General features: G+C 39.4%; 1 protein-coding gene across 4 annotated transcripts in view; it reads right to left on the bottom strand.

Moving 5' to 3' along the window:
• Positions 1-10744: 10744 nt before the first annotated feature.
• Positions 10745-14088, bottom strand: part of DNAAF11 (dynein axonemal assembly factor 11) — a 35047-nt gene continuing 31703 nt past the window's right edge. For all 4 annotated transcript variants that reach the window (XM_068180824.1, XM_068180814.1, XM_068180831.1 and 1 more), the window contains one exon: positions 10745-11020. In XM_068180824.1, the coding sequence (XP_068036925.1) occupies positions 10834-11020 (187 nt within the window). In that variant the 3' untranslated portion in view covers positions 10745-10833. The remainder of the gene's footprint in view (positions 11021-14088) is intronic.

Below are 14088 nucleotides of genomic sequence, written 5' to 3'. Positions count from 1 at the left end.
TATTGGAGACCTTCTCTGCTGGAGTGACCTTTTGTCATGGTTTGACACTGGCGCAATGCCAGCGCCCCCATGAAAATATATTTTTCTAAATAATTGCTGTGAGATGTGATCAGGAACAGAGCAGAGCAGGCCCATCTTAGTAACAAAGGAAAGAACTTTATTAAACTACTACTACTAGAAAAACTACAAACACTAAATCCTGGATGAAGACTTTCTAAAACACCCCTCCTCCTCCCACCTAATTTCTAAACAAACTTAACAGTGAGACACTACCCAGGATCCTGATCAAGTTGCTACCCTTCAGATATTCAAATACTCAGTCTTTCAAGGGAGACAGGAGTCTCTCCTGTGCCACAGACCCCCCCCCAGGAAACACAATTGCCACCCTTGTGTTTCCATGTCACACATGGCAACCGCCCGGAGAAAATCTGCTATGGTGACACTCTCCTTTCCATGTCACAGTGCTCTCACCACCGTGCATGGACAGACTGCTCATAGGGCTCCTTTAAGGATGCTTTGCCATGGACCAAAAGAGACAACAGTTCAGTTTCTCATTTTGGGACTACAGTCCCCCCCCATTTTCCCCTGGGGCTGAGGGTCCAAGAACAGAGGTCTTCTTGTCCTCTTCTTCTTCCTTGAAGATAGAGGGCTTCTCCACACCTTCTCCAGCTCTCCTCTGTTCTCTCTACTCCTCTGCTGGTAATCACTGAAACAGGTCTCCTGGCACACCAACGCACCACCCTAAGTGCAGCTTCTGTTAGGAGAATTTGGTTCAGTCTATGGCTAACAAGAGAAGTCCAGCCACAAGCCACTCCATCATCTCCTTCCAACTCAAGAATTTCTTCTTCCATCATCTCGGATCCCAGACTGTCTCTCTTCTACTTCAAATCAAGGAGGAGTAATATTTCACAAAGCCTTCATTTCTCAGGAAAGGGTTAAAAGCTCAGACTCCCTGGACGGCTGATATCTCTGCCCAGCAGCCGATTCCCAAGGCCAAGGCTGGGCGCCTTCCCCCCCCCCCCCCCCCCCCCCTTCTCCTCCGCGCCGGCAAAGTTACAGGTGCCGTCCAGACTCTCTATCTCTTCCCTCTTGGAGGGGGGGAATGACAAAAATATCTCCGCTTCTTTCCACCCTTCCGTCCACAGGAGCTGGCTCGGTTCCAGTCCTTCTACCCATCAGCTCACCTCGACCAGGCCTCATGGCTTCCCCTCCCCCACCCAGCCCCATGGCTGGGCAGGGGAGATCTGCACTGCACCCTGACCGGAACCAAAGAGAGCGAGCTCTTGGGAGTTCTTGCTTTTAACCCCCTGTGTTCTCAGAGGCGTATCCCTATCTTCAGTGGTCACTTCAGGTGCCAATATCCAAACTTGACCACTGATTGGTTTGACCCAACTTCCTGAAAAAAAAATCACTTCCATGTCAAACCACGACACCTTTCAATTGAAAATGACATTTTTGAAAAGCATTGTACAGCCAGATTGCAGTGGAAGTGAGGAAGTCCCAACATTTTACTCTCAGGAAGTGACATAGACAAAAATGCTTGAAGGGTTTTTTTGTACTTAGTGCCTTTGGCATCTCGGCATGCTCTCCTTTCTCCTCAACTCCAGTCCAGAAGAAGGGAAGACACTCTCTCCTCTGCTTTATCTGCAAGTGGTGGTGTCTTTTTTCATCTCATCTGCCTTCTGGGAAACAAATCTTGTGCATTTACCTCATCTGACTTGAAAAATTCTGCATGGGAAGAAAGTATTCTGTGTTTTTTGAAGATGTGTTCTTGAAATTCTTGCTTTCGTTTTGTGACCAGTCTGTGTCCAGCATAAATCAGAAATTATGCTGTATTCTACTTTCTGTTTATATATTTCCACAGATCCAAACCAAGTTGCTTTTTTAACTGGTGTTTCAAATTTAAACTTCTCCAAGGAAATAATGAAAGGCAGGGTCTGATCACTTAATGAAAAAGTGGAAAATCCTTGCTCTCCAAAGGCATCTCAGATACTAAATACAGAAGCAATTGAAATGGCCAGTCATTTGAAAGTTTTACTGTCAATATTTCAACTCAAATAGAAATACTTTTACTGAGCCTATGGAAAAGGATGTTCTAGTTGACATAAGGCATTCATTTTTTCAGAAAGATTTTGACAAGGTTGAAAGATTAGTAAAAGGAACTAAGCTGTCATGGTATAAAAAGGAAGGTCAGCTCAAGGATAAAGAATTTCTTAAAGACAGGCAACAGAATAAAAATAAAGGGTTTTCACAATGGAGCATTATCTGTGGATCCCTAGAGAGACCTGGGCTCAAAGTTGAGCTGCTCAACACCTTCTCAAACTGCCCAGAAAAAGAGATGAACAATGAGATTATAGTATTTGCTAAAATAAACATTGAGGTGATAAAATGGCTTGCAGGAATCATATCTCAGACTGCCTGAGAAGAGCACAAAAATGTCTGAAAATCCCACGGAGTTGAGTGATTGAAGGAAACAATAGCTCAATATCTCTTAATACAAAGGGGAAGGTGACTCCACCTAAACCAGCTTGATCTGTCAGTACATAGTGGCAGGTTCTTGTCTACCTATTGAAACTCAGGAAATAAAATTTGAGCTCCCTGTAGGCAGTTTTATAAATATGTAGCACAGTGCTTGGCATTATTCAAAAGATAAGAGACCATTAGGAATCTGTAGGAAAGTGAGAGATAACACGGTGCTGTGTAAAAACCACTTAGATTTTGCCCCTCTCTGTCCTGGATGTAACAGAAGTAGAAAAGGTTCTGAGGAAAACAACAGGATGAATCAAAGGAACTGGGAATCCCTGAGGATATGTTGATAGGCTTAAAATAAACTAAGGCCAATATTTACAGGATGTGTAATTAAAGCATGAAGCCTGTAGCCACAGGATAGAGGTTTATAAGCATAGTTAGTGTGAAATAGCAGCAACACAGATTCCCAGAGGAGTGTTCTATCAAAGATAATTGCATGGCAGCCCCCCAGGTCAGACTTTCCTCTAGCTGCTGGCTGTCTGAGATTGTGTCAGGGAAGGATCACTCTTTTCAAAATTTCTTGTTAGAACAGGGTCAAGTCTTCCCAGCAGATTATGCAAAACAGAATTTTGCCTCTCCCAGAATGAGGGAAAGGTGCTGGACTAGGTTGGAGTGTGCAAGAGAACCTGCCTGCCTCAAGGGTTAGCCGGTGTGATGGGGCAGTCACACACAGCCCTCCAGAGCAGTGGGAGATTGTTACTCACTCTATTTGCTGGTCTAGAAATGTCCTGCCTGAACTGAGGCACATCTTGGGCTAATTGGGCTTCTGGCTTGGCTTCATCTGGTCTTCCTTACACCTACTGCTGTGGGCAGTGGCATAAGAAATTTATTGGTGAATTTGTGCCTCCTGCCCTCAAGTGATAGGCTTTTGAATTATATCCTCATCTCTACCACTGCTGTATCAAGTGACTGAGGTATATCACTTTATCCAAAATTCTTCATATGATCACCCATAAGATGAGCACATCTTTTCCCAGTTTTGACTCATAGTTCACCAATAATTTCAGCATCAATTAAGCTGAAGTTGGGAAGCTTTCAGGGCTCCTCAGGAAGTGAGTAGAGACTAGATAAAACAGTTGAGCTCAGCCCTTCCTGGGAAACTGCAGGGTATGATGTATGAGGTCCTGAAGTAAGGCATCTGTGGATCTGAGTGCTGGGAATTTGTGAAAAAAGGACATGGTGAGAGCTCCTATGAACTCTAACCAAGAACTCGGAAATCAGCAATCAAACCAGCACCACATTCTCACAGCCTGGACATGGACTGATGGAGTCTGGTTTAGTTCAAGACTGGATGGCAGTTTTGATGTAGGTCTCCATTTTTTGTTCTCTTCTTTGCAATGTCTGGGAACAGATTCTTAGAACCACCTGAGCAGACCCACTGTGTCATGGCCCAGAATGGGCATGGAGGTACAAAAGCAGTGAGAACATTGTGCAGGACAAGAAATGGGGAGCATTTCATACTTGTGTTCACACACAGGTGTTCCTTCCTCGGACAGACTGAACAATACCTGACTGAACCATCCTCTTTCCCAATCTGAGTAAAGATCCAGGCCAAAGAATACTGGATAAAGTCTTTACAGCCAAATGGAACCTGGGACCTCAGTCTGTCTGACCAAACTATGCATTTTTTCTTCCTGATTCAAGATCATATCCCAGTGATAAATTCAAGATCTGATATTTCAAGAGCTATCAGTTGCTGAAACTAAATTCACAGCTCATTTAATAGGCAGATTTCTCTGTCTCTAACCACGTGTAATAATTTTCTTTAATCCTGTGATTCCAATATATCCAGTAATAGAATCTCTCCTACTTGAGTCCTGAGCTGATTTAAATGGTCATTTTTGCCAGGTGTCCTTGAATCTTCTACACTGAATCCTGAATTAATACAAGGGGAAGAAAAAAGAACTTCTTTGTCTATCAAAGGAACATGAAGTCGATTTGAGGTTTTCAATGATGAGATAGCAGGTTTGAGCTGATTCAGAGAAATTCATTTGTCTGGATAACTGTGACTTCCATGCCACACATTTCTCTACTACTTATGAGCAAATATTAGACTGAGTAATCCCTTTGAAACAGCCATTAAAAAGCTTCCCTCAGTCATTAAACCCTTTCATTGCCTCATTAATTCTAGCAGTATAATCTGTTTTTGATTAACCAGGTTGTTAAGCATCCAGTGTCAAACACTGATAAAGAGGGAGAATTTACTTTGCAGATCACAGACATGTAATTATGTACCTCAACACAGCTGATAAAGTGTGAGAAATTACCTGCAGCCCCACAGAAACCCCCCAGCATATTAGCAGCAAGTGATCTGACAACATCTTCACAATAGGTACATAACAAAATGTCACAGGAGCCTTTGATACTTCACTTTGAGAATGTTCAGACTGAAACCCAAGTTTTGTAGGATAGAAACTGAAAGAGTTTAATTGATTTATCTAAGATACTGCAGACCTATACTGGAGGCACACTTGGAAAAGTTTTAAGAATGTTTGACAGTGACTTAGTTTCACACATGAATTCCCAGATTGAGCTAAAGTGTAGGCATAAATTATAAAAGGCAAGCATTTTTATTTAGCATATTGAAAAATAATTTTAGTGAGATGAATATAGCTTTTACTACAGACATAAGGAAGGGTGACACTTTAAAGCATTTAAATAGCTGAAACTGTAACTAGATACTGAGCAGAAGTACACATAAGGAAGTTCTGGAAATTATGCAGGATATCAGCATCTTTAAATATTCAGAAATACAGTACAGAGTCTTAGGTTCATGGAAATTTAAAAAAATGAGTGAAAAAAAAATGGACTTGACTCCCTTAGAGGATTTCCACTGCAGAATGGAGTTCGGTGCAGGAATAACAGACAGCTTGGATTTCTTCTGCAGCTGATGTCATGCTTCACTTCAGCTATACTTCATAGGTGCCTGATAAATCTCCATGGATGCTTTCCCTTTGAAAATTTTTATAGTGATGATGTACTTTCATTTTAAATATGGAAGCACATTGGAACTTTATTATCAATCTCAGTGAAACCCTTAATTAAAAAGTCAGATGGCTGCCTGCCTTCTTGCAAAACCAGAGGAGCCAACACTAATTTATGTACACTGTCAAACAGGCATAATTATGCTGCTGGTAGACTTGCAGATGGTTAGCAGTAAGAGCACAAAAACAAGGGTCAAAACATAACCACAGGTCACAACTTTCTAGCCAAATGTTCACCAGTCAACTCTTCTATAGACATATTTCCTATGAAGTTTCTGAGGAGAAAGATGCTTATTGTTTAGAGCTGTGGAGTTTTATCTTCTGTTCATATGGTACATCCTATAACTTCTGAGATCCATTTTTGCCCAGACATTCAGGCTGTACTACACTGAGAGTTGTATTTCCAGGAACAGAAGTATAACCCCCAGTGTGGACCTGGTTGTTATGATTTTCCAATGCATCATCCTTGAAAAGCTGTTGTCAAATATCAGGAAAGTGCCTTATAGGTTGAGACACCTCTGTACAGTGACCTATATGGGAAAACTGACATTTTGTGCAGATTTGAACTCACCCAAGGGCAAACTACTATGCCAACACCTAGAAAAAGTAAAGGGCTGGCTCTGTACTATCCCATCTCCTTAAGGGAATGGGCTTTTGACTCTTGATCCTTGGCCAATTCCCACCAAATCAGGACTCCTCTATGAGGAGCTGTAGAGTTTTTTTAAATGGATCTGTGGCTCACATTTATGTGACCTGTGTAGGGGAGTGGCTGCTGTTGTCTGTAGGGTTTGTAAAACAGAAGAAACTATGCCCAGTCTGTCTAACATGACTTCCTTGCTTCCCTGCTCCTTCTAATGTCTGTGTTTTATAATTAGCTCAGGAAATCCATGGTCATCCTGAAACCAGCACAGTAAACAGTCTCCAGAACTGATGTACTCTCTGCCTCTCACAGTGTTTTGACTGTGACACGTTTGATGCAGGAACAATTTGTACAAAACCTGCCTCAGAGAGATCTCACCTGATTATTAGATAGTTCCAGTGTACAACTGTGCAACCAAGAGCAGCACTTCTGGCACTAATAATATCTTTTATAATTTCTGCTTTTCAAAAAGTAAAACATGAACTGTCACTCTGAATAAGCTGTTTTCTAAACTATGTCATATCTTTTGTCTCTGTTAATTCATATGCTGTTTTCTTAGATTTCAGCTTCATTGAGCTTTCACTCTGCCTGGGTGTATCAGAGGTGGAAGGAGAAAATGTGTTCTGTCAGTATTGCTCAGGTGCTGCAAATGAGAACAATAAGCTTCAGCATGCAAAAAATGACTCTGTAACAGAAGAAATACATTTATTCAAAATAATTTGCAACTAAACTGTGCATAGGTGGTGCCCAGTGATAGGACCAGAGACAGTGGGCAAAGACTGCACACAGGAGATCCCTCTGAACATCAGGAAACACTTTTTTTTTACTGTGAGGGTGACCAGGTGCCTGCACAGGTCACCCAGGGAGGCTGTGAATTCTCCATCCCTGTAGATATTCTAAAGCCATCTGTATGTGGTCCTGGACAACTGGCTCCAGTTTAAACAGGGAAGTTGGACCAGATGACCACCACACGCCCCTTCCAACCTTGAGCAGTCTGTGAGGCTATGATTTAGTTTTGGTGAAGTTAGCCGGTCTAGCACTGACAGCAAACACCTGGTCTTTAGCAACTGTTCAGAAAAAGACTAATGCTCAAGGACCCCTACATCTTTCTTTCTTATTCATTAACCAGTAAGAAATGTATTTGCTACTCACCAGTTCCTCCTTATGGGAATTATAGTTTGAAACGTGCAGTGGGAAAGCATAATTTGCATGTCCAGTACTGGTACTCATACATAATATACTCTTACTGAGTATACTCAGAAAACTATCAAAGACTAAAAGACCTTTTGAACCAAGTTTGCTATTTTATTGCATATTGATCTGCACTACAACTGTAATTGGAAGTGCAGGACAGCTTTATCCTGTCATAGTGTAACAGATTCCCTTCTCCTTTTGCTTTTTTTGACCAAGATGAATCAATTTAGTGCTGGAGGGAACTGGACACTTTCTGTTTTGTACATCAACAAAACTCTCATTTTGATGGCAAATCCAAAACTTACATGCCATCCCGATTTTAGAACAAGAGGAAGATTTTGTGGCAAATCCAAGGGCATTCCTGAACTGTTACACATCTTTCCTCTCAGTACTGCTAGAATTTTTCATTAACCCCATCCATCTCCTGTCTACGGGATGATGGGTAAATCCATCAACTGCATACTGCTAAAATTCCTCCAGTCATCTAGTTAGAGGTGAAATATCACAACACACACTCAGTGCTTCTGAAATTTTAATCTACTTAACCCAATTACATAGTAAGAGATAAAGCTGTATGTACAACTGCTGAGTCTGCAGCGGCAGAATGCAGCAAGTGAAAAATCAAAAAGCAGCACATTTTGTCACCTCTAAGTATGAGAATTGTGTTCCAGATGCACAGTGGCTTTGATCAGTTGCCATTTTCTTAACTGGGGGGCAATGCTGGAGTTTCTTTCCTCAGTATTCCTTTCTCTGGTGGGAGCTCTGACTACCTTTCATTCCTTTTGTTATCTTCTAATTTTCACTATACAGGGGATATTTTCTCTATATTGGCTGCATGTCCTTCATCCTCATTTTCTTCTTCTCTCAAAATAGCATTACAGTAATCAGAAATTTTGTAAGATGTGTTTATGCTCTTGTGGTGTCATCTTGTGCTGGTGCACTCCGTTGCCCTGTGATCAGCCTCTGCTTGTGCTCTCCATGGCCCATACACAATTGAGAGGTTCATTGAAGCTGATTCTCAGAACATACTCCATTTTCAGGCTGGATCCCAAGATTATGTTACCACAAGAAACAACTCTTTCTTCAGTAGTTCCAAGAATGTTTCGGTACCTGCTATTAATTTTTCTATGAGGTGTAATTGTATCTCAATACACTTTTTTTTCCCCCCAAAACCAGAGCAAAATCTATTTACAATGAAACCACATGAAAAAGAGAACTGAGTTGGAATGGGGAAAGATACAATCATATTATCCTTTGGTTTCACATTAGAGATTAATTTTTATAGGTCTCTTTATGAAAAAATAAAATAGCCATACCTGACCTGTCTGCATGGATGCCTCTGTTTTCCACAATTATCTGAAACTCTTGACAGATTCATCCATATTGGCTGAAGGTTTGAAAGGTTGATTGTCCCTACAAGATTTTTAGAAATAGGAAATGAAGAAAAAGAGGAAATCTTGTAAAAGGTTCTCTTCTTAGAAACATCAGGAAATCCTCACAGCATTCAATGAAATTACAGGAAATGAAAAAAAAATTGGATCTTCTGCCAAAATTTACTGATTTTTATCTTCAAAAAAGTAGTGGAGCCTTTTCTCTTCATCTGTCACAAGGTCAGCAAAATTCATACTTCTGAAACAAAAGGAAGTAGGCTTGAAAGGAATAAAACTATAAAAAGTCCATCTCATTGCTAAAAATTATTTTATCTGTTGCCTGTTTTCCTATTTGGGCTGCACAGTTTCATGAAACAGAACCAACTTTTAGGACTCCCAGGCTCTTCCTGGGCTGCAAGGGGCTCTCTGTTCCACAGGGATTTCTCTGGGGCTGCCAGGGGGGGACCTCTTCTCTAAGCCTGCAGTCCCTCCTGCCCTCCCCTTCCTCAGCTCCTCCTCCTGTACTGCTGTCATCTTTAGCCCTTGCTGGACCTGTTTGTCCCCAAAATCCTGCAGCCCCACTGCCACCCCCAGGGCAGGGACACCCTGTGCCATCTCAAATACAGAACCTTCATGTGCAATCTAGAAAATGATCCACGCTCACCCTATAGGCATATTACTACTCAGTGAGATCAAGAGATAAAATTTGTCTTTTTCATAGTTAGCTAGCAAGGTTAGACATTTCTAATGAATTGGGACATATTGCAAAAGCAGTTGATGTTTTTATTCTCCATTAACCAGAGCAGAGCTGATTACATATATTCCAGGGCTCAAGGGCTTGTATCATTGAAAAATTTATTCTGAAGTTGGAAAAATTGAGTCAGTGCAAAAAGAAAAATCAAGATGATATGACAGTCCATCAGATGATGCCCAAATTCAACTTTGGTTTATGTCTTTGAGAGATATAAATTTTCTTTTCAGCTTTTAGTATATCCAGCATCAGTATGAAACTTTTTTTTCCCCTATATCCATTTCAAATTGCAACCGAAGAAAATGCATCGGTTCAAGCCATCAGGCTAAGCTGATGGATATTTTCTGCTTCTCTTCAGTGCACTTTAAGATATACCATTTATCTTTATCTCACATTAAACATCTGTGAAGAAAATGATACAACATTTTTAGAGAGGCTAAAAATTCCCAGAATTCAATGGGAATATTTTCATTCAAACTCCTGAGGTTTTTGCACAATGTTTTTCACAATTAGGGATACAGCACTTTCAAAGGCTGTGTTATCATCGTGCCTATGTGCTGAGGATACTCTGGGAAACAGTGGTTCAGTTATAACTGCAACTTATTAATCTTCCATCTTAAGGATGAAAACAAGTTTTAACCAGAAAATATTGTTTGATTCTTCCTGACTTTGCTTGCTCTTAACTAAAAGCAAACTGATTTAAATCTGAAGCATTTCCTCTTCCAAATGAAGTCTTCCATTATAAACAATTACAAATACATAAGGAAGGTAATGTAGGTCACTCAACTTATTTTTTTTTCTTGAAGTTTCTCTTTATTCTCCCCCAAAATCTTCAAGGAGTGGGACTGTTAGGAAAGCTCCAGAATCCAGGAGCTGTGCATTATGCTGGAGATTCAGTGATGAATGGTAGTTTACAGCAATCTCTCATTCCAACCATACCCTTTTCTTCTACTGTTGTCTGTCATGAAAATGATAGCACTGAAGGAATACACAGAGATTTTTCCTATCCTTAGTTTAATGAGAAAAATCATAACTCGTTACAAGCGCTTTCTTCCTTCCTTTTCTCTTTTTCTACAGTAATGTGTCATTCCTCAACCCAGACAGTAAATTGTTTGAAAAAATGACAATCTCTGATATAAGGCCCCTATTCTAATTTCAGAGTTACTAAGTAAACAATCTACAAAAAAGAATTTATATAGCAATACACTAACACAAAATGCAGCAGAAAACACCAGCATACAAAGTTATTGATAGGAAATATAATGTTATTGCCAACTTCAGCTCTATTTTATTCTATTTACACATAGGTTCATGAATTCAACACAAGCATTCACGCTACTTATAGAGGGGATATTTCAGAATGTTTCAAATTAAGGGAGGAACATCTTCATTATTTTCAAAATCAACACAGCTCTTCTTAACCTCTGTAACCTTCTGTGGCTGGAGCTTTATAGGTCCCTGTCCAGTTAGTTCCTTTTCTTGGATTATCTTTGTCACATCAGGGAATGAATATTTACTAGGATCCACTTCCAACTTCTCAACTTGTCCACTCCTGAGACAAGAGGGAAATAAATGGAAAAAAACATAATTTCAGTGTTGAATATAACAGAACTGTTTGAATTCATTATGTGATTCTATGGTTCTGTTTTGGGTGCCTGCCTATAAACACATGGTATGAGGGTTGTTACTGAGTCCAATTAAACCAGGGTTAAGAGTCCTTGTAACTTGAGAATTGACTGCTAAATAAAAACCCTAAGTGTAAACACACGAAAGTAATACAAAATCTCTAAGATTTTGTACAAAAGAATTCTTAGTCTCCGACTTCAGAAGTTAATTTTAGACAGCTATAATTCCCTTTATATCAGAACATGGTGACTGCTGGTATCACAGTACAAATGGTTGGCTTTTGATGTAAGATCTTTTTTTAAATCCAATTGTTTTTTATTCTTTTTTTTTCCTGTTCTTTGTTACACAGTTCCTTTCCACTGACTGTCTATTAATTTCTAGGTGACAGGTCCATCTTTGGAAAACAGAAATACTTTCATTTATAGAGAAAATACAATTGTAGGAACTTGTCTGCCTTGATCAGCTAATTTTTATATTTTGCCAACATGAATCCTGACCATGTTTTTATTATTGAAAAAAAACTAAATTAAATTACAAGAAGAGTCAGAGTTTCAACACAATTTTCATATTCTATTGCTATTAAGGATACTCTTTCAGATGACACTTAGAAAAGTGTACTGGGCACTCATTAAGGTAACCTACCCACATCACATGATGATCAAAGATTTGAAACATACTATATTGCAGCATTTAATCTTATTGTTTATTTCTAAGAGAGGAGCTCAATGATTAAATGGAAAAAACCTAACCTGCTTTCATTCAATTTGTATCTGTTTACATGAAAAAATGGCAAAATGGAAATTTAATTGTACAATTATGTTTAATTTCTTCAAATTACAACATGATTTGTATATCTTCATAACTCCATTTTATACTGAGTCACAGTTCCCAGCTCAGCATTAGAAAAGACAGTGCCTCACCCTTCAGAGATGTGAGAAAACTGTTTACCAGGAGATCAGAAAGGCTCCTTAGAAATAGAACAAGGGGGAGGCAAAGTCACTGCATGACAGAATGCATTTTATGGATGACAACACAGGGAATGAAAATTTGAGTATAAAGCACAGTGAAAGATTTTAAACTGAAAATACACCATCTTTAGTTGTTAAAACAGGGAGAGTTTTGTAGGGCAGCTTCCAGATTCTGCCAATGCTTCTCCATCAAGGCTGTGGGAGATGTGAGCAGGCATCCCAGCCCTCACTGTGTGCAGGGTCTCTGTCCCACTGAAGGAGAGATGCAGAGGGGCTCATGGGAGGGCTCCTCCTCTGCTCCTGTGCTATGCTGAGGAAAGCAGGAGTTCCAGAAGAGGCAGTCACCAGCCTAACCACCCCTTTCAGCTCTATGCCACTAGATTTTTCTTTTACTAAAAGAATAATTTGATCCTTTTTTTCTGAGCAGAAAACAGCCATAGAAGCTAGTTGCTTTAATAATCTGCATAAATCTTTTCCAAATAATGCCATTAATATAAGCAAATATTACTCAGAGTAGAATTTTATGCGTAATGAAAACAAATACAAGAAAATTCTTATTTCTTTACACTGAATATTCTTCAATTTATAAAGCTACAATTTTTTTTCTGATATTGCACTATACTATTTAATGAAACAAAAAAGTGTTCATTTGTGGCAACCCTCTGAAAAATGTTAATTCCCCAAAAGTAAAGGGCATTTTTATTTCCTGTGTAACTTGCAAAATGTGCTATGACCTGGAATCACTTTATCAGCAGCTGTTGGTGAGATCAGAAAGAGAGCAGACCCTTAAACTAATCATTTACCACTAATCTGAGGCACCTCAGAAAAAGCTAAAAAAGCATAAACATGAGAACGAATTGGGCTCAGCTTGTCCCTCCATCATGCTAGAAAAGAGTTTCCTTAATTTGAAGTATTTCAGTTAGCAGTGGTATCTCACATTTGTTCAACAGCTCTAAAATTGTACAAATTGTCATTCATGGAAACACAATAATGCAGTTTGAATATCTTATTGCTTAGTAGCAGAATAAACTTCAGTTCTCCAGAAATGAATTCACAGTGAGTGTCATAAGTAACAATCCACATCAACAAGCTATGATAAGGCTATTGCATCAGCCATTCTCAAAATTGCAACAACACATGTAATCTTGAAGTATGTTAGCAACAGGTAAGACTGAGAATCCAGCACAGTGAATTTTTCCAGAAAGGAAGTGGGTTTTTATGTACTTACATGAACATGATCAAACATTCTATACTTGTTTAGTAAAGCTCCACAGTGCTATCCCAGCTACCATGATACAACAACTGGCTGACAACCAGACTCTGCTAGGCTGAAATCAGTGCAGCTACAACACAGATCTACTGCTCTCATCATGCAATCTAGGCAAGAGAGGCTGGGTACTGATGAGGTCAAGGGTAACCACCCGCACATTTTTTGAAGAAAGTACAAGGGTTTTTCTATGTAATTAACATAACAAAAATCATCTTGTTGCTGAAGCTGTTCCGTGAGCAATGGTAAAACAGCTGTTATGGAAACAAAAATATTCCTTGAAGGACCAGCTAGAGAACATATCTGAAAACCTCAGTGTTTGCAAACTATTTCAAGGTCAGGTCTAAAAATAGATGAAATTCACAGTTTTTGGCACTGCTACCTGCTGCTGAGTGTTCTCTACCTAAAAAATTATGGTCAAACACTGGAGCACCACACAAAAACAAATGAAATATTTTATTTCTTCCTGACATTTTTTTCCCTTTGAAAGGCTACTTCTACCTTCACACAGTTTGACTAGGCTTTTAAAGAATAAAATTAGAAGACTCCACAATAATGAAAGTTTTGCATAACTATAGCAGCCTGCTGAACAATCTGGTGTGTGACATACGGCATATCTGATAATTTGATATTTCCTGATAATTTACACTTTTATTTACACAGTCTTTAATCCCCATACTTGATATTTAAATGATTTGACAGTTACATTTCCCTGTGTCAATTTCTGAATTTCAATAAAATTTAGATTGTTAGAGATTT

Source organism: Anomalospiza imberbis, chromosome 1 (assembly GCF_031753505.1).
Source record: "Anomalospiza imberbis isolate Cuckoo-Finch-1a 21T00152 chromosome 1, ASM3175350v1, whole genome shotgun sequence".
NCBI classification, from domain to species: domain Eukaryota; kingdom Metazoa; phylum Chordata; class Aves; order Passeriformes; family Viduidae; genus Anomalospiza; species Anomalospiza imberbis.
The sequence above is the reverse complement of the archived record's forward strand: the minus strand, read 5'-3'. Positions and strand labels throughout refer to the sequence as shown.